Source organism: Lacerta agilis, chromosome 4 (assembly GCF_009819535.1).
Source record: "Lacerta agilis isolate rLacAgi1 chromosome 4, rLacAgi1.pri, whole genome shotgun sequence".
Lineage (NCBI taxonomy): Eukaryota > Metazoa > Chordata > Lepidosauria > Squamata > Lacertidae > Lacerta > Lacerta agilis.
The window spans coordinates 38,422,442-38,443,652 of record NC_046315.1 but is presented as its reverse complement, the minus strand read 5'-3'; the positions used below and the strand labels follow the sequence as shown (position 1 = coordinate 38,443,652).

Sequence of the window (21,211 nt, the reverse complement as noted above, 5' to 3'; positions counted from 1 at the left end):
CTACCATCACAGTATCTTTGTAAGCTCTTGCCTGCCTATTTCCTTTCTCCTCCTAGTTCCTCTTCAAACAAATGTTCCTTCTCTTTTACATTATGGCCAGCTTGAAACCTGGAATCAAGCTGGCCATAATGTAAAAGAGAAGGTGTTACGTAATTTGCCCTTGTTTATTAAAGATAACTCTTTTGAAGGCTGCCTCACTTTTCAATGAAGTGAGGTAGGAAGAGTTTTAAGGATCAGAAGACAGAGCTGATCATTTCCTGGCATAAGGTCATGCTGCTAAGGCTCCGTAATCACCATACCTTCAAAGCATATCCCCAGACCCCAAGAATCCTGGTATCCATAGTTTTCCAAGGGTGCTGGGAATTGTTGCTCTGCGAGATGCTAACTGCAGTCTCTAGGGTTCTTTGGGTGGGGTGTGTTTTGTATGTACACAGCCTTATGTGCAGTTATTTTGGAGTAAGCCACATTGAGCACATTTGACAAAGTAAGCATATGGCTATCCTGTGAATAGGCCAGCCCCCTTGGCCTTGGGGGAAATGAAGCAAAGTGCAAGAACGGTAGAGAACTATTTAAAAGGTGGCATATAAAATTGGAGCACCACCAAGTTTCTTGCATTTTTATTGTTTCTTTACAACTGCAGTTTATTAAAACTAGTGTTCATTTAACCATTTGAGACTAATTATTAGAGGGGCTGTGAGCTGCCCTGACAGGTGCATTTTTTTCTCCTCTTCCTACTAATAAATACTTGATTGAGATTATGCATTCTCCTTTTTTGTAATACTATAGGCAGAGTAGTTGTGTCTCATATTTAACCTTTCCATGCTTAGGAGTATTTTAAGAGTTCTTTGTCAAAAAAGTAGGGTTACACAATTCAGTACAAGGCAGCATTCCCATGTCCTTGATAACCAAGAGAATTTCATTAGGTACAGCTTCTCCAAAAATCAGATCAGCTGCCAGACCAAGATGTCAAAAACCTTACTGGTGTGGTGTGGTGTGCATCTAAGATTAAAAAAGCAAATGTGATTCAAAATTAGAGGACTGCCTTAAATAAAGGACATCTGGCAGCCCTAGCTGTCATAGTACTGCATTGTAGGGAGATGTACCTAATAAATTGTCCTTCCCATGCTACTATTAACAGCAAATAGATCTGTCTTATGTTTAATCCAAAGAAAATGATTTAATGCCACAATCCTATATTGGGTTTGTCTAGCCATAGTGGGAGTTTAACTATACTCAGAGGAATTAAGGTGCACCTGTTGTTGATAGCAACCATCTAAGAGGGGTAATTTTCCCGGGATAGGCTATGCTTCCACAGGCAGATATACCATTATGTACTGTCACTGAATGTTCACAGGCAACAACTACTTTGCTATAATCAAAGTACTTATCATTGGGAAGCATCTGCTGCAAAATCTTCCAACAGTGATGGGGTGGGAAAGGGTGTGTGTATGTTCCTGCCTTGAATTGATCTCTTCCTTGCACTAATAATGCTTCTCAACTAGGGTGAAGGAAAACAGCTTTGCTTCCTGGTAATCGGGATCCTGGAATCTTTTCCTCCATCAGAGGGAAAGGAAACAGATACAGTGTTCTATTTCTGTGATGACATAATGGAATTAATAGTAGCTGTCGTCGTATAAGTTAATGTAGTTACGGTAAGAATAATTGTTTACCTGCCCTTAACTGCCCCCAGGTTAGGTTACAACATATAGACACAAAAAACAATCGCACCAATAACCCCAAAGTCAATACAGTGGTACCTCTGGTTATGAACTTAATTCATTCCAGAGGTCCATTCTTAGCCTGAAACCATTCTTAACCTGAGGTACCACTTTAGCTAATGGGGCCTCCCACTGCCGCCGCCGCCACCACACAATTTCTATTCTCATCCTGAGGTAAAGTTCTTAACCTGAGGTACTACTTCAAAGTTAGCAGCGTCTGTAACCCGAAGTGTTTGTAACCCAAGGTACCACTGTAATCTAAACAGCACATTATAGGGAAGATACAAAAAAAAATGCAATTCAACATTCAAAGGCCAAAGTAAATAGTTGCTAAAGGTATACTTTAGCAACTAACAAAAGCTGTGAATATATGGTGCAACACACACCTCTATGGGCAAAACAAAATAAAAAATAAAAAAATTCCTTCCAGTAGCACCTTAGAGACCAACTAAGTTTGTTAAGTCTATGGGGACGGAGTTCCACATTCTTGGGGCCATCACCGAGAGAGCTCTCACAAAACCCCCAATTGGTATAGGAATTGCGATACTTATCAGATACGGATTGACTCAGCTGGGTAAGAATCACCCATCACCACCAGAACAAAGGTACCCAGAACCACAGCACAAGTATATCCCTCACTATTTCTAACAATGTGCTCCACAAATTCTTGTGTGTGTGTGTGTGTGTGTGCGCGCGCGCCCCCTTATGTGATAATACTTGTTTTCCATCACTAGATATTGCTATAGCATGGTTTGTTTGAACACTTTGAACAAGGAACAGCAATTCCAAAATGATAAACAAACCCCTTAGATACAGATAACATTTTCATTTTAGGTAGTAAGGTAGTAAGAAGAAATTTCCACAAGCAATCAAGCATGTGCTATAGGAGTTGGGGTGGGCAGAAAGAAGACACAGTTGAACAGATCCACCTCAAAAGCACATATAAAGGGATTTTTTATTATTAAAAAGCGTATTCTATTACATTATTTGGTTCTGAATTGAAACATACAAAGAACCATATAGAATATGTAAACAAATCTCTGTGAATATTTGATTCTGTAAACCTATGTCTACACAAGAGCAGCTCCCGAGCTGTAATCATATGTCCATATAAACGCTCCGCCTCAGAACCATATAACCCTGCAAAACATGTAAATGAGTGAGCAAATAATGACTATGACGACATGTCTAACTGCAAACCGTTAAATTCAAAGTGGGCGCTTCCCTATCATTCAGTAAATCAATCTTCATATGCAGGTGCCCTCAGCCTTCCGCTATCAAACTTCTCAACTTTTCAGACTTTGACATTCCAGAATTTGCATATTCAGACAGCATTGTGTCAAATCAACATAGGTACAGTGGACCTGTAAAATCCAATATTAACACACACTTCAATATACAGCCATAATATGTAGCCATGGGGAGAAAAACAGACAGATCCTGCATTGCCCCGTATGATTTAGGAAGCTAATTCATCCTCAGAGATAACCGTTCAGTGTTTCAGTTCTTGTGTAGTGCTCTTGCCTGGAGTAACGGCAACCACAGGGTTTGAAGCCTTAACAGGAAATAAATGAAAAGTCAAAAAACAAACCTACGTCAGAACCAAGTTGGGAGTTATAAATAACTCATGTATTGTTACCACAGACAGCTTATCCATAATCATCACTCACAAACTGCAGCTAAGAACAAGCCAGCTGCCTATGCACAGGCTCTCCTGAGACCACTTAATACAAATAGGGCTGGCAGGCAAAATGAATAACTTTGTCACCTGTGAGTAGGAGGTGGAGATGTGTAAAGCTTGGGGAAATGCACTCTCAAAAAGTCTCCTGCAGAGCCCAGCTCATACTTAGTCAAAAATGATCATATTTTAGTCCCAGGGAGGAAAATCAAAGCTAATACTTAAAGCCGATTTTAGAGATGCTCACACAAAGATAATGGGCACTAAGTAGCAAGTAGCACAGTATGGCGAGTAAGTTGGTAACCCTCAGTGGGGTACACAGCTGATTTGTTGTGCAGAAAACGAGAACAATCTCATCCACAGAGCACAAACCAGTGATTTATATTGAGAAAGTTTAATGGAATCGTAGTCTTCAAATTGCTTTACTGTTTGACAATGTACGTCTCCCCCTTACAGAGAAGTTTCACTGCTATAATTGGGTTCCACTGTGCTAATCTCCTCAAAATGCAGCAATTGCTAGCAAATAGATATTAATTGCTGCTTCCAGAGGGATTATCTCACCTCCACCCTGCACATTGACCAATCCCCAGAGAGCATACAAAACTAAACAGGAATCCGTGACTATTTTACTGCAGCCACTCCTGGAAGAAATACTCTACACATTTCCTTGTTTCTCTGAACAATAGGTATCATTTGAAGCACATCATCACCCCTAATAGCTGCCTGCCTCTTGCTACTTGACAGGCAATGGAAGAGAGGGACATGCCCAAAAAGAAAGAATACGCAGGTATGGTACTAGAGGTGAGAACACTCCCATACAGTGCCGATTTAATCACTTGTTCATTACATTTCTCTTCAAGCGGCACTAAACATTTTAAGAGATTATATATACACTAGCATTTTAAGATTACAATCCATTGTTGCCAGGCCTTCATTATAAAGTGGCCTGTCAAATGCTGTTTTAAGCAGCAATGGCTGAATCTGTATTATACTGAAAAAAGCAACTATTTCAACTCACAAAACCAAAGTGTTTCTCTTCTATGATGGCAACTGGTGATACCCACTCAGATGGAAGTAATTCAAGAGTCACTCACATTCCAAGTTATGTGGATCGATTTTGCCCATCGGGGAACAAAACCAACACCATTTTACAACCCATACAAATCTCACCATGGATTACTTTATGTCAAAATCAAGGCACCTTTCCCTAAACCACAAAATGAGGCAGCTTTTTACATTTATACATAAAAACACTTGGTACTGCATCCCCCTCCCCCAAACAAAGGCTCCTAAAGTAGTTTCCATAAAACAGGGATGGGGAAGTTGTGGGCTACAGGTGTTCTTGGACTTCCACTTCCCACCATCCTTGATTGGCCATACTGACTGAGGCTGATGAGAATTAGAGTCCAACAGTATTTGGGACTTCCGGCGGCGACGCAATCGCCGGGTGGTCGAGGGCTGCTTCGGGTCCGAAGCGCCCTGTCCATCCCGGGGGTCAGGAGCCCCGCTACCGCAAAGCGGGGCTCCGGTTGGGGTGCGGGAAGAGCGTCCCGCACCCTGGGCTCCCCGGCAGCGCCCGCGGAGGCTCCGAACCCTTCCCTCGCTCCCCCTGTAAAGGGGGAGTGGGGGTGAAGGGACAACCGGAGCCGGGCTTCGGGGACATGCCCCAACCGGGATGCAAATGCGGCGACAGAGCCCGCGGTGAGCGTCTAAGTTCTACCTGTGAAGAATGGAGCTAAAGGAACCCGGTGGTCGTGAGTAAAGAATTTGAGTAGAAATCGTGCTTTTGGGACGATCCGGGGGGAAGGAGAAGGGCAGCCTGCCTCCCTCCCTTCGAGCTCAAGAATCTAACCAATTTGAGTGATTACTGCTACAGAACTGGTTACAATGTATTTAAAATCGACACATGAGACTGGCAAACTTTTCTTTCGGGAAGTTAACTAGAGGAAAATATCTCCATTTAAAGTTGCGGTATTTGCGCTCCAGCTCAGGAAAATGGCGACGAACAAAGAGGGGAGTAGAAATATGACACCCACTTCCTCCTCCTCTGCCAGTATGTTGGGTTTCGTCCTTGAACTGGTATTGAACTCTGGACTAACGGATGAACAGAGACTCACTGCCTTGAAGGTGGAACTGCTTTGTAGAAAAGTCAAAGTCTTGTGTGGGGGTCTGAAATGGAACCAATTGCCCACAGAGGAGGCTTTTAAAACTTTTGACATTTTGGAAGAATGCCTTGCCAAGGAGCTGAGAGGGTTGATGCAAAGTTGGAGAGAAATGAGTGAGCTACTTCGGAGAAGAAATTCGCTTTCTGGGGGTGGCAGCCCCAAGGCGACGTCAAGATTTCTTATATCCAGTCCCCGAGGTGTGAGCTCGGGGGCCAGGGACAGAGAATTAAGGTATTTACAAGAAGAAAAGAAATGTTACAAAGAACCGAAGAAGCTGAGAGATGATGAGATGGATACCTCTGATCTCGTGGCAAGGAGAGATTTGGACTGTGCCTGGATCTGTGGACGTTTGGAGAGGGAAGCTACATGGAAGTTTAGTGCTGAAGCCACCAGGAGAAGAATAATGGACAGAGGGGGTGTGGGGTGAAGCATTAAGTAAAATTTAAGGTAGCCTGATATGGTAAACTGAAATCGGAGGGTGAATACTGTCAACAATTTTCTGTTATATTTTTTATTTGAACATGAAAGGAGATATTTCAAGTTATCATGTTATTAGCAGCAATCTTAAGGATAGAAGAGATAGATTTGATCGAATGAGTTGTGAAGATCTGTGAGGGGGAGTATAAGTAAAGTGAATTTAAGTGGATTAAGTTTATGGATTAAGAGGATTGAGATCAAGATGTAGATTAAGATAAGAAATCGATAAGAATAAATGAAGAAGAATTATGACGAGGTATTATTATGATGATGTATTTTTAGTAAAATGTTGAAGATATAATTGATTGTAATTATACAACTGAATTTAATTTCTTTTTTCTTTTTTAGGAGAAATGGTTATAAAATAGATTAAGGATATAAACTCGAAGGTGAAAAGGCAGGGGAAGTCAATAGTCAAGATATGGAAATAGAAATTTTTTTTTTTTTTCTAGAAAGATGCAATAAGAAAACTTGACATTGTTTGTATTTGTTTTATTTGTTTTGCATTTGTTTAATTGTAGGTGTGGGTGTGGGTATATGTTGTTATAGAAAAATGCCAATAAATTCTTATTAAAAAAAAAAAAAGAGTCCAACAGTATTTGGAGGGCCACAGGTTGCCCATCCCTGACATTAAAAGAACAACACCCCCACAAGTTTCTAAGTTCCTGAAGCAGCAGTCTTTTCTTCAAACCTCAATTTTTGATGGATGTGAAAATCCTCTGTGTAACAGGTTGTATATACAAGGTATCAGATATGTTCCATATTTTAACAAGGTGCGGGATTCACAGATGACAACAGATACACTTTATCTCAAGTGTCCCTCATCCCTTAGACCAGTGTTTTTCAACCACTGTTCCGCGGCACACTAGTGTGCCGTGAGATGTTGCCTGGTTTGCCGTGGGAAAAATTGAAAAATTACTTTATATATAGTCAATATAGGCACAGAGTTAAAATTTTTAACATTTTCTAATGGTGGTGTGCCTCGTGATTTTTTTCAGGAAACAAGTGTGCCTTTGCCCAAAAAAGGTTGAAAAACACTGCCTTAGACCAAGAGTGGGAAGAAGGTAGACCAGGACCTGCTAGTAGATCTCTGGGCTATTTGCAGTAGAGATCAGCAAGAGTTTTGTACTCCCGAGCATTTAACAACAGCAATAAAAAGTCAAGCTCCCTCCCATAAAATAAAGGAAATTGCTAAAATAAAGGAAATTGCTAAAATAAAGGAAATTGGTACTGGAGGTTGATACAGTAATTTTGGTACAGAAAGCAAGGGTACCCTGTTCCTTCCCTGCATCTTTTGCACCTGACTTTGATCTCATGCAAACTTAGTAAGAGTTTCATCTGAGCCATATTGCTCAGTAAAGGAAGAACCCACAGCACAGAGTAGACAACTGGCAGGGTCCAAGATGGGAGCAGGGTTCAGAGCAACAGGGCCATATCCACACCCTACTTTCAAGGTGGGTACAGAAGATAGATCCAGTATGAAGACCTTCTGAGGTTTGTCTGGGAGATTCTGGACTCTGAAGCACAGAAGAAAAAACATGCTTGCAACGTGGGCCAATATGCTCATGTTCTCCCCATTGATACTTGGCACACAGGCAACTGAGTGCCAATTATCAATGGGGAGGAGAACATGAGCATCTTGTGAACTTGTCCACATCCGTCTGGGCTGCCTTACCCTCAGGAATAAGACAAGAAATGGAAAGCAGCATGTTGAAGTCCTTCCACCTGGCAGCCTGAAACTCCATGTTGCTGGCCTATCATTTCTGTCAGGCCCCTATGCAGCCTCTTTGGTGAAGGGCAGAGCTACTGATCCTCCACCACCACACAATCTCAGCTAACAGCACTGCTGGCAGACAGTGCCAAATATATATGGACTCAGTGTCCCATGCTGCTCAGCCACAGCAGAGCTGAGTGGTGAGCGAGGCCAGTTAACCAGTCAAGTTTCAGGGCGATACTTGCCTGGGGCCAGAGTCCAAATGCAAGGTTCAGTCCAGTCCTAAGGTCAGGAGTATCTCAGTGCAGTCAGACGTCCGGGGGTCAAGAAAGCCGAGAGCCCAAGCTCATGAAAAGCAAGCAGCAGCAAGGTCTGGCCACGAACAACAAATGTTTCCAGCAATTGACTGAGGCTGGAAACCCTGCTTAAGAAAGCTGGAGCCAGCTGGTTCGCATCAGGAGCAAGAAGGCTGATCAGCAGCAGGTGGAGTCACTTTGCCTTCTGCTCCTTCAGGCTGCTGCTCAGCAGGTGAAGCCAACATCCAGCCCATGACAGCCTGCTCAGCAGAGCCCATCTCCCTTCAGCAAGCACACTGCCTGAAAGAAGTGCATGGACCATGTTGGTTAGGCCTGGTGGGCACAAGGACTCACCTTTTTGCCGCTGCTGTTGGGGGTGTGCAGGCTTGTACTGTGATGTTTCATGTCCTCCTCCTCAGGAAGCTAAACATACTAAGTGATAATGGGACTGATTCTCCCCTATTGAAACACATTGGAAATTAAAACTATCAAGCACTTAAACTAACTGGAGTCCATTTTATTCCCAGCAGCTTCTAAAAATGGAACAGAGATACAACTCAGCATTTTGTAGATTTTAATTGCCGTGGTTATAGCACTTCTAGAGCACAGGAGTAGTTTTTTCCAGTTTTTCTAGAACAAGAAAGGGAATTCCTCTCTACGTTTTTTTTAAAGATTACAAATCACTGCCCAGGGAGGCAGGGGGTACTCTCAGACCCCAGGAGTTAATTTTACCTTGGGGTTAACTCTGTTCCAAGTTGACACAGGAGCTAGCATTCTCATGATACAGGACTGGTTTTTTTTCACATTTTTAAGCATGGGGGGGGGGAGAATAGGCTACAGGGGGTACATTAATCCCCTTCCATCATTTACTATGGGCCCATTAGTTCACCTATGGATCTCATCCACTTTCTCATCCAGGGTTTCCTATTAGGAGTCCAGTGCTGAATTTAAGTTAACATTTGCCCTGATCAAGTGTTCAAAGAACACATGAGAATATCGGGGTGGACTTTGGTAATATGGTGCCCTGAGCAAAGACAAAATTTAGTGCCCTCCGCCACTCTTCACCTTCTGCTCTGCGCATGCTCTCAAGGGAACCATGTCAGTTTTGCGCCTCCTTGGCTTGGTGTCCTGCTGTGCGAGGGAACCGCACACATAGCCCTAAATCTGGCACTGAGGGTATAAAATATGTAAGGAGGACAGGGCCACTATTACCATTCCCTCTACCCCTAACCCTCCCATGTTGACTGGGAAGGCCTGAAAGGCAATTCTAAGCTAATTCATGCTTACACTCTGCAATCAGGAACCCTTTATTATCATGACAAAATAAAAAAATCCTTCCAGTAGCACCTTAGAGACCAACTAAGTTTCCAGTAGCACCTTAGAGACCAACTAAGTTTGTTCTTGGTATGAGCTTTTGTGTGCATGCACACTTCTTCAGATACCTGTAACTTTATTATCATGGTTACTAATCACAGAAAAATTATTTTTTAATTCCCTTTTACGTATGCCTCAGGGCAATTTACATACATACCATAAAAGCACCTAAAATCATTTTAAAAACAGTACACCAAACCAACTGACAACAGCTCTAAAAGCAATGCAAAACGAACGCTTAAGGCAGACCTTGTCATCCATATGAAAAAACAGGTCGCGCAACAAAAATGTCTTCAATTGTTACCTGGAAGTACAGAAAGAGGGCACCTACCATATCTCAGCAGGGATGCTGTTTCTTGGAGCAGAGGCAAGTGCACTGAAAGCTCTGCTCTGAGCTACTTGAAGCGGCCTTCTGATATTTTAGGGACTTTTAAGCAGAAGCTTCAACTGAGCACACTTGGGATCCCACCCTCAGATCTTCCCACTCAATGCAGTGAGTAGGGCACACCCTTTACACATATTATGCCTCCTTGTGTTCTTTGAACATCTGAACAGCACTACTGTAGGATCCAAGGGATGAAGTAAGCTACTTTTATCCAGAGCGAGACCACTGGTTCATCTAGATCAGTATTGTTCGCATGGGGTGACAGCAGCTCTCTAGGCTTCCAGACAGGAGTCTCTTCCAGCTCTGTCTGGAGATACTGGAGACTGAACCTGAAACCTTCTGCACACAAAGCAGATGCTCTACCACTGAGCTACAGCCCTTCCCTTACAGCACTGGACTGCTTTTGGAATGCAGTACCAATAAAGATGTATTTTTTTATGTTAAACTGGGGTCATAACGAGAATCAATCATTGTTATTCCCAGCAAGGACTTTAGAGGGGTCCATCGGATTCCAATAAAATATTACTGTCATTTACTGTCAAGCAAATGAAAAATCAAAAGTGAGTGAGGTTTAATGCAAGAGGCCACCAGCACCCCAGATTCCTTCTGTTGTCACTGCAAACCTGTGCCTAGATTCCATTTAAAAGCGAACCTATTTTAAAGTAAAGGCTGTAAAACTTCATTGATCAAACAAAATAATCTAACAGTGTATGGCACCCTCTTCTGTTCAACACTGATATGACAATTATGAATAACATCCAACTGTCTGCTGGGAAACTCCACTGCCTTTAGAAAAGAATCCCTTTTCTTCATTTCCTTTTGATTCTTCCTTGCCTCAAATCAAGAACAGGAGCAGACACAAAATAATGTTGTCAATGAGAACTGATTGCGTTTGTGACACAGTTGTGTAACCTTTGTCACAGCAGAAAATCCAAACCAGAATGGCAACATAATTAGGCACTTAAAGGCGGGGGGGGGGGGGCAAAACAATCATGCTTCCGCTTGCCCTAGCAAGGTCACTGGGAGCAGAGTGCAGCTTTTAGCACTAATCACAGTAAGATTCCTGAGCAGGCCATTCTCACTTAGGGGAAAGGTAACATGCTGCAGTTGGGAACACCAATACAGGAGTGGAAAACTCTAGATGGCTTATCCTTCACAGACACAGTATGTGTCTGTGCAAAGCAAAAAATCAATTTGTGCTTCCACAAAACCCCTGCAAAATTTAGACCTTTCTTCTTCCCCAAACACACACACACTCCATACAGTGTTTAGATTGGGAGAGATCAGGCAAGTGTGCTGCCTCAAAGTGCAGCCTTTGCTTATTGCGAATAATCTGCTTCTCATAGGCATCTAGTTGGCCACTGTGAGAACAGGATGCTGGACAAGATGGGCCATTGGCCTGATCCAGTAGACTCTTTTCATGTTCTTAGGCTGGCATCGGTACTTCTGACTGCAGCTGACTGTTCTCAGTAGCTGTTCCCAGAAGTATTATCCTCTAGTTTAAATGGTTTATCTATCAGGGGATCTTTTCCCAACACTTGTCACTTTACCTTCATGAATATGAAACCTAGGTAGTAGTCAGTATAAAAGAGGGAAGCATTAAATCATACTGATTAAGCCAAATCAGACTCTTTTGAAATTACTTACCCAATTAGTACAAAAGAAAAAAAAATGTTGCAGACTAGAAGCACACACTGAGGAAAAACACCAGATTATATATTAGTTATCAGATTTAAGTTTCACAATAAAAACTGTCTTTCTTTAAAAATCATGGCAGGCATAAGAAAATCTGATCTGGAAAATATGCTGTAAATTTTAATTCGCATATTTTACACACTTTCAGACAATTTACACTGTTAAAAATTTTCCTCTATTCCTCTCCCCCCCCCCCACAAATATGAAACACAACATATAATAAGAAACAGGGCAACTTCATTTCCAAGAATATATTTTTATTTCCATACTGTTTAACTATAGATTTATTATGGAAGCTGGAACTTCCATGTGCAACACAATTACGTAATTTCTCAAGATAAAAATATGCAAGCCATTTGTAGCCACATCAGAGGTAGAGAAAGTTACTTCTATAAATAAGTGAAAATTACTTCCAAGGAAACATCTTGATGACTAAGGCCTAACTTGTTTAGTTAACCTGACAGCAACACAGCAAGAACAGCCACCAAAAATTTCTAATTATCTTATACCTTAGCAATTGTGGATGAAGAAAAGAATGAGGTCAAAGACATTTTATGCCTTGAAAGTGACAAGTCCTTGGCAGGATTCACACTACCCTTTGTGGGTTTCGCACTTCTCTTCTGTCATTTCAGCTTGGTCTTCTCAGATTTCAATCATGTATCCGCTATGACAGAACACTTTTCAACACAAAACAAGCAATACTCATCAAGAGAGACAGCAGCATGCCTTCAACATCAGCCTTCCCCAGGGGTGACTAACCTGCAGCCCTCCAGATATTGTTGGAATCCAACACCCATCAGCCCCAGTCAGCTGGTCAGGGATAGAGTTGTAGTCCAGCAAAATCTGGAGGGCACCAGGTATGGGAACATGGCTCCACATTATATATTAGAATTCTTTTTCTGCTCTGTGGTAAGACAACAGGGTTTCATATGATTAATGCATTCTGTGTGGTACTCTCATCAGAATATCTAATAATTAAAGATTGTTATCAATCAATCTTGTGGCACTGGGAAGAATCATATTATTTCTTTAACAATGGGTTTACAGAATACTTCAGCAACTCTATAATCAAGGACTACAACTTAGTTGATTTTAAAAAAGATGATCCATAATGGAACTGACATTATGTTAAGTTCAAATGAAGTCTTCAGAGTTTTTTTGGCACAAGCAGTAAATAAGGCACAGAGGTGAATATAGCTAAGCCTGTAGTTCTGTCATATGGTATCAGATCAAATTAGACATAGTGGTAACATTGCTATGAGTTTAAACACAGAACTGCCCCAAATTGCGTAAGAAGAAAGATCTGGGTAGGGTCCAATTTTAACAGCAAAGGGCCACATGGTTGAGGATCATAGGACACTTTGCCCACCCAAGGCCTACCACCCTGCAGTCTGTACCCTAGTAGCTTTTCCTCTCAGTTAAGCCCCAATACTACAGGCAAACTCTGCTAAGCTACAAGCACTCAGAAAGAGATCCTGCAGGGAGGTAAGCTATGGATGGAAAGATGGTTTAGTGCCCACACTCATGTGCTCCGCTCTACTGCTAAAATCACTGACATCCCCCTTTCTACATAACTGGGGCAGTTTCACTGAACTACTACAGACACATCAAGTTTAGCACTTCACTTGCCAATATGTATTGCCTTTGTGTTGTAGTCACACATATGCATAAACTGACCCTAGCTGAATTAGGGCTGCAGGCATATCCCTTATCAATATGGTCAGCTGACAGCATAAATCACCCAGAGAACGATGCTACACATGAATCTGTGGATCAAGTCCAGAATATAGCTAAACATTTCAGGATGTTTCTTCAACAACAAATTTTCTCCACTGCACTTTTCTCTTTCTCCATTTCAGAGATGTAGCCCCAATTGTATTTTTCTCTAAATAAGCTTGTTGAAAAATAGCTTCTTTAAAAATCAAAGTCCCAAAAGCAGAATCAATGATGCTCAGTATGCAGATTTGCATAATCTAAATATATTTGTGCACAGAATTTAAGATTTCCTTTGTAAGGAAACCATACTTTAAAAGCCTTTTTGTACTCATATGGCATAAGCAATCCCTTAGAATTCCAAAGGAATGTGCAGTTTTGAGATTCTACAAGATTATCTCAGTTTTTGGATGGTTTCTTGTTACAAAAGTGACCAGTGAAAAAGAAGACAATGTTTCATTCAAGCATCTTCCTTGCCTACAGAGAAGAAAAAATAAAAAGAAATTAAAATGTTATGTAGTGAGTCTTAATGTCTTGGTACTTTCTTTTGCAAGGCCCTGCTGTACAGAGGATATTCCATTGTTCAGTGGTAGAGCACATGCTTTATATGGACAGTCTTAAGTTTCACTTCTTCCATCTCAAATTAAAAGGGACCACTCTCTGAAAGACTAGAAGAGATGTTTGCCTGAGACCCATCAGAATAGACACTACCGGACTAGATGAAAACCAACATAACTTTTGGATAGCATTTGAAAATAACCAATGTTCAGCTTTTGAAGTCCCATTTATTTCAGTGAGAGATATATAGCTGTGCTCTTCTTTGACACCCTTGATACCCTAGTTCTCTCTGGTTCTGTCCTTTGATGTCTCTTTTACAACCTAAAAGTTATTTCAGCATTTCCATAGGAGCTCTTCCGCTGCTTTCCTTCAAATTTTTTGGGTCCTTAAAGATCTGCTCTTAGCCCTCTGCTTCCTTGGTCTCTCTCAAATATATATAAAAATAAGTGACCACTTCAAATCCTATGGCTTTCAGGATCACTTAAGGAGTATTGTGGAATAAAGAAACCAGATGCTGAAAAACAAGATTCCCCAAGCAATGTAACTTGAATACTTACTATGGTGTAGCTTTAAAATATTCTTGAGGAGTCACAGTTTTGATTCCACCAAAGTAGTCCAGGACCCAGATGTTGGTAATGTTGAGTTTAGCAAAAAACCAGTTATGACCAGATGGCCACGTAGCCATTTCAGGATGTCTACTGAAGAGAGCCTTCTTTGCAAAGTCTGCTTCTGTACCATTCTGAACCTAACAAACAGGTTACCAAATATGTAATTTCACAGACCATAGCTGTCAACTTTTCCCTTTTTTAAGGGAAATCCCTTATCCTGAATAGGATTCCTCGCAAGAAAAGGGAAAAGTTGACAGCTATGTCACAGACATATTAGTTAACCACAGTTATCTTGTACTTTCTTTCAAACTATCTCAAGATGCAAGAAAAAGAGAGAGAAGAGTGTACATATAAATCTTATTCAAGTAATACTCAGTGCTGAAGTCAGAGAAAGTTAGTCAATTTCAGTTCCTCTTAAATCAATGAGATAAAAGTATGACTAACTTCCTCTGGATCCAAACCAAGATGTTTTCATGACTACTTGACCCATATACTCTGATATGCTATTTATGTGACGTTAGTCAGGTATTATAAAGCTTACACAATACTTCCTAATTTTTCAACACACCCAAAGTACATGGAACAAGAAAACACATGGGGTTTCTTCAAGAAAGTTACAGCTCTTTGATTTTACCTAACAATGCAATCCTGTGCATGTCTAGTCAACCTACAGGTAAGTCCCACTGAGTTCAACAGGATTAATGAAATGTAAGTACACATAGGGCAGTATCCAACAAAGTATTTCTGTTAGCTCAAAGACTTCAGGCTGCAAAATGGAACTTCCATTCTGTCTCATCTCCTTGTCCACCCCAAATCTTTTCTGAAGGGTTGTGGAAACCACCCAGAACAGTTTTAGATGAATGTGTGCTGATCATGTGATAGCCCTACACAATTGGTGTTCCTGACTGCATGGAGAAACATATAAGCATTTGGTTCCCGCTTCACACCTGGGAATGTGCAACAATTTAGGGATAGAACATGCTAAAACAGGTATTTTTGACACACGTCCAGCACACACAGCTCTGCTCCCCCTTTCTTAAATTATTTGAATGCATGGAAGGTAACTTCTAAATAACTATATTTCAGAGACATATATCCTCAGTGTTATGAAACTTGCTTTCTAGTTCTCAGCCAGTGAGCATTATATTCTTCTGGTATGCCCAAATATCAGTGTAGGCCTACCTTTTCAACTATTCCAGAGAAGATCACATGGGCACACAGTGGATTCTGAGGATCATAACCTTCTTTCTTGCAGTAAGGTGTCTGTGCCAAGGACATTGTTAGGGAGGCATTGGCATTTACCTGCAATGCAAGTGGCAAAAAAAATACATAAATTTTCTAGATTTGCTGAATAGGTTAGCGCATTTAAAACAAGCTGATCTGGATACTTGATGAGCATTTCCATGCTAAAATAAGAGATACTGTGTGTCTGGATGAGTTTCATTTTCTTTGCAATTCAAGGGTCATGGTCATATAATGAAATTGTAAAAGTCACACAGTGTTGAAATTTGCTTCTCTTCTTTTTACAGGCACAAAGCTGTAAAGCTGTCAGTGACCTCTTGGGAAATTCCACTAGTTTCATTTTTCAGCCCAAAAAAGTGAAGTTTCAGCAGCACATGATTTTAAGCATAAAAACCACACATTTGGCACTTATTTGCACAATATAAACCAATGGCAGTGACAGGAGAAAAACAGTCAAGAAACAGCTGAATCATGGTTACATTGGGAGCGTTATCTGTAAGCAGATGTCTTCATATGACTGAAGGCAGTCCAAAAAGCTGTACTGTACGTTACAAGAGATAAGAGATGGCAGCACTTGTTGAGATATTCCTTCCACTTTCTGAAGAGAAATAAGCTATTGAGTAAGCTTAATAGAATTGTCCATTAAACCATATCAAGATTTTGGGAAGCAATGCTAAGTCGGAGAGTTTTGTCACATTGCAGTTGACTATTTTTACAGCATACAAGTGAAATCCACTCTGAAATATCAGAATCAAACTGCAATATTCATGAATTATAGGTGGCCAATACTTTTATTGGGACCAAGCAAAATCAAGTTCTTCAAACTCTTCATCGTACTGGATGTTAGGCAAAATCGGAAATTGGTGTGTGTGGGAGCGAAGAGACAAAATTGGTATGTTATAGCCAACCACTACCACAAAAGATAGTTCAACAGAGAAGTCTAACAAGATAAATAATAATCAAAGCTTAGAAGACCTGATGACATTCACTTGGGGTTTCTAAAGGAGGTAGCAAAAACGCATTGAACCATATAAGATAGATCATTATGTGTTTCAAGGGATCTGCAAGGCCACAATAAAGTGTAGGAACAGCAAACACTGTTCTTATTTCCAAAAAAACAGAATACAAGCCCAAAAACTTTCAGGTATCTGTGAAAACATATGTTAAGGCAAATAATTTGCAGCCTCCTTCAGAAGGAATGGAGAGCCTGTAGCCCTCCACAGGTTGCTGGACTAAAACTCTTTATCATCCCAGATAGCACAACCAGTTGTCGATGATGATGGAAGTTGCAGGCCAGAGGCATCTGAAGGCCACAGATCTCTATTGCTGCCCTACAGAAAAACTGAGCATTTATTAGGAGTCACAGCTTTGTTAACACCAAAGTATGCCATATCAATCTAGTTTTTGCCTGTAATAAAGTGGCTTCACGGGTTAAAGTAGGGGTAGCCAATGCAATGCCCATCAGATATTACTAGACACTTATTTGCACAATATAAACCTTCTGTAATTCCTGGCCATTGGCCATGTTGACTGCAGCTGATGAGAGTGGGAGTCCAACAACATCTGGAAGGGCACAAGTTCTTCATTCCCAAATTAGAGAGAACATGGATGGCGTGCAGTTTTTAGACCTCAATGACGCCTCATTTGAGCTGCTCAAATTAAATAAGACCCCTTGAAGATGGGTTTGTTCATCAGTAGGTTTATTTACAAATCAATCCCTGCAAATCATGTCACAATTCTCTGTGTGCAAAAGACGTTTTTCAAAAGTAGGACCTGAAGTGGACAAAGTAAATTTAACAGATTCCAAGAAATACCGGTATATTGCTAATCTTATTTCTACCACAAGCCAACTAAAATGTTTGAAAAAATGTAAAGATTCTCAGATTACAAAACTATTGCAATAGCTGTGCAGTGTTTGCTCCTCAGTCTTTTCACACTGCAGTTATTAATAGCTCAATCCCCAATGAGTATGAAGGTTTCAATCGATTATTGTTGTTTATTGTTTATGCATTTTCCTCAATTTATATTTACAGATTGTCTTTTCATCCTTATACAACAGACTTTCCCACTCATCTTATGTATTCATCTTATTTGGCTACATATCCATTAGTTGGTTTGATCAATTGAATGCAAGTTTCGCAACATACAGATTAAGGCTGTGCTAAACTTCCTGCATTCTTTAGAAGGGCAGGCAAAGAGGTTAATAATCCTTCTGTTCATAACAATGCTTACCAAGCTTCAATTAGATCAGTATTTTCCTATGTCATCAATTGCAATACATGCATTAGGACAGTGTTTTTCAACCACTGTTCCGTGGCACACTAGTGTGCTGCGAGATGTTGCCTGGTGTGCCGTGGGAAAAATTGAAAAATTCAAGAGAATTACTTTATATATAGTCAATATAGGCACAGAGTTAAATTTTTTAACATTTTCTAATGGTGGTGTGCCTCGTGATTTTTTTCATGAAACAAGTGTGCCTTTGCCCAAAAAAGGTTGAAAAACACTGCATTAGGAAACTATACTAATAACCTCACTGCAAAATTGAAACAACTGTGAAGATTAAGCATATGCAGATGTAGTTATTCACCACATCTAAGTAAAACAAAGCATGTTTAAGTGTAACATTTTATTAACTAAAGCTGGGGTGAGCAATATTGGGACGAGGGGGGGGGGGGTCCAATGCAGCCCTCCAGCCCTTTCTATCTTGCCCACAGGATTCTCCCCAAGCCATATGCCTCAATGCTTCACACCTTGAGTGTTTTTCCCTGGCTTGAATGTGTCCTTGAACTCTGATAATACTTCTTTCTTGTCTGGATGGAGGATAAGAGAGCGATGTGCGAGCGTATGTGTAGAAACTAAACTACTGTACAAACGTAACATTTACATTCGTTGCTTCCACCTAGTTGCCTCTTGCCCTACCACTTACATGTATGCCCCGGAATGATACCCAGAACTGAATGTGGCTTTCAGGATGTAGAAGGTTCCCTGCTCCTGACCTACAGTTTAGATCTTAAGCCAGGGTCCCCAAACTAAGGCCCGGGGGCCAGATGCGGCCCAATCGCCTTCTAAATCCGGCCCGCGGATGGTCCAGGAATCATCATGTTTTTACATGAGTAGAATGTGTGCTTTTATTTAAAATGCATCTCTGGGTTATTTGTGGGGCATAGGAATGCATTCATATTTTTTTTCAAAATATAGTCCGGCCCAACACATGGTCTGAGGGACGGTGGACTGGCCCCCTGCTGAAAAAGTTTGCTGACCCCTGCCTTAAGCTATAGCTCAGGACTGGCCACAAGCTGGGATGTTGAAACCAAGGTGAGTTTGCTAAATCATGGTTGCTCCACCCACCTGTCAAATTTGGCCCACAAAGCAGATCCTGACAAGGTTCTTTAGAAAAATATAGAACATGTTAACTATAAATGAAAAAAAAATTGTATGTTGACATTTTCATAGAATTACCAGGACAGGGCAGGAGTTTTGGAATGGGTAAGCACTATTTTTTTATTTTTATTTTTTTTGCAAAATTGTCTCTAAGGGCAAACATACTGGCACCTATATGATAAGCAACAACTGTATGTTTTGCCCTGAAAGACGAACAGCAGCTGTGGAAGAAGGTGTGCATGCGGTTTTATTAGGAAGATAGTTCAGGAGAAGACTAAAAACCTCCCCTAACTCCAGGATTTTCATTTATCCCACTCTTTCAAACTTTTATTAACATAGGAGACCCTTTTCACATTACATTTTATTTGGCTCTGAAGACTCGCATTCAGATCTTTGTGCAGAGTCATAAGGCTTGCTGGGAGACACTGAGACAGTCATAAACCTTGGCCTAACTTACCTCACAAGGTTGTTTGCAGAAACAACTGAAATAACAAAGAATGCTCATCAGAATGAATGGGATAAAAAGCAGAAATAATTTATGTCATTATATATTGAAATAATTTAAATTTTATGGGGGTTTTTTAAAATAAAAAACCAAATGCCTTCTTAAGGCACTTTATATACATAACACAATTGTACATGCACATTGTAATTAATAATGATGAAGTACACACAAGACATAACTTGATTTAGAACTCACCAGGCCTCAGCTTCAGAACCTTGTTTCAGTAACAAAGCTCAGCCCCGCGACAGTGCCTCCGAACACGTGCAAAGTACATTTCACGGCACTGAATAACTACAGCCGGCCTCAGCCAGTTGCTGCTGCTGGGTCGCGAGGTCTTCCCTCGTCTCAGAATAACTGAAACGCCCGACCGCCCCCGGTCCCCTCACCTGCAAATCTTGCACGGAGACCTCAAGCGGCGTCAGGTACATGTAAGGCACCCCGCTGCTCGACCCCCGCGGCCCGTCGCTGACGGAGAAGACGTTGGAGAAAGGCTGGCCCCGCATCGGCGGGTCTTGCGCGGAGAGCGTGGCGAGCGCACCCCAATCGCACGAGTGCGCCACGAAGCGCGCGACCCGAGCCACGTCCTCGTGCGGAGGGATTTGAACCACCCCGGAGACCCCCACCAACGAAAGCAGCAGCAGCTGCAACGACCACATTGCTCGCTCTCTCGCGCGCGCGTATCTCACACCTCCTGCCTCGGACACCTGAGCGAAGCTTTGCCTAGGTAGATTCTGCGGACCAGGGCGGCGGGGCCCAGGCATCTTCCAAGCCGTGCGACCCGCCCCCCGTTCGCGCCGCAGCCAATAGAGGCCCTTCGCTTTGCCCGTTTCTGTATAGCGGAAGTAAACCGCGTGAGAGAAGCCGTCAGGAGGGCAGGCCTTATCATTTTTAGCCAATAGCTGCACTCCAATTTCTCGTTTTTGCCAATGAGAGCTGTGCTAAGGGCGGAAGAGATGAGAAGACGGCTTACATATTAGGGGTGGGGATTATGCAGCTCTCTGCCAATGATGCACAGCGTCTTGAAATTTGCCAATGAGATTTGCCGGAGGGTGGTGCCACAGGACAAAAACACTCACCTTATACGGGTGAAGGGAAGGGAGGAGAGAGACGCGAGGCTTTAGCAGGGTTTGCAAGGGCGAAGGCTTAGGACAGTGAAATAAGTAAATATCATATATTGTTGGCGGCTGTGAAGGAGGGGAGTCCTCTAGCCTTAGTCAAATGTCGACTTGAAGTAATGAAAAAGCAATCCTGTGCACGCTCACCTCATTTACTGGAGGTTTTAAAGCAGAGGTTGGATGGCCATCTGTCTTGCTTTAGTTGATATTCCTGTATTGCAAGGGGTTGTACTAGATGACCCTCAGCATCCCTTCCAATTCTGTGAAGTCCCATTGAACACATTGGGGTTTGGGCTGTATTTCAACACTAAATGCTTCTGGCAGCCAGTTTTAACACCTATTAGACCCAGGAATTTAGGGGAACCTGGCACCCACAAACTCTGGCACCCACAATATGGTATTCCTGGAAATGCCACCATATAGAAATTCCTGCAATCAAGGACACATGCAGCCAATGAACTCACCATGACTAGGGCATACCCACAACACACACATATGCAAAACACATAAAATGATGCCCTAATGCCCCAACTCCCATCAACCCCAGTGGCACAGCTAGCATATTGACCCCATAATTGGCAGTCCCC

General features: G+C 41.7%; 1 protein-coding gene across 1 annotated transcript; it reads right to left on the bottom strand.

Annotated features, from left to right (window-relative positions):
* Positions 1 to 11,742: 11,742 nt before the first annotated feature.
* CREG1 (cellular repressor of E1A stimulated genes 1) lies at positions 11,743 to 20,277 on the bottom strand. Its single transcript, XM_033146776.1, has 4 exons — positions 19,896 to 20,277; positions 15,564 to 15,683; positions 14,331 to 14,518; positions 11,743 to 13,692 (listed from the first exon to the last, which is right to left on the bottom strand). Coding segments are annotated over exons 1-4 (684 nt in total). The 5' UTR covers positions 20,271 to 20,277; the 3' UTR covers positions 11,743 to 13,691.
* Positions 20,278 to 21,211: the final 934 nt, after the last annotated feature.

Coding starts and splice junctions, on each gene's coding strand:
- CREG1 (XM_033146776.1), bottom strand. CDS start 20,270: ATGCCTGGGCCCCGCCGCCCTGGTCCGCAGAATCTACCTAGGCAAAGC. Junction 15,684..19,895: donor TCTCCGTGCAAGATTTGCAG/GTGAGGGGACCG, acceptor CTTGCATTGCAG/GTAAATGCCAATGCCTCCCT. Junction 14,519..15,563: donor TCTCTGGAATAGTTGAAAAG/GTAGGCCTACAC, acceptor CCTGTTTGTTAG/GTTCAGAATGGTACAGAAGC.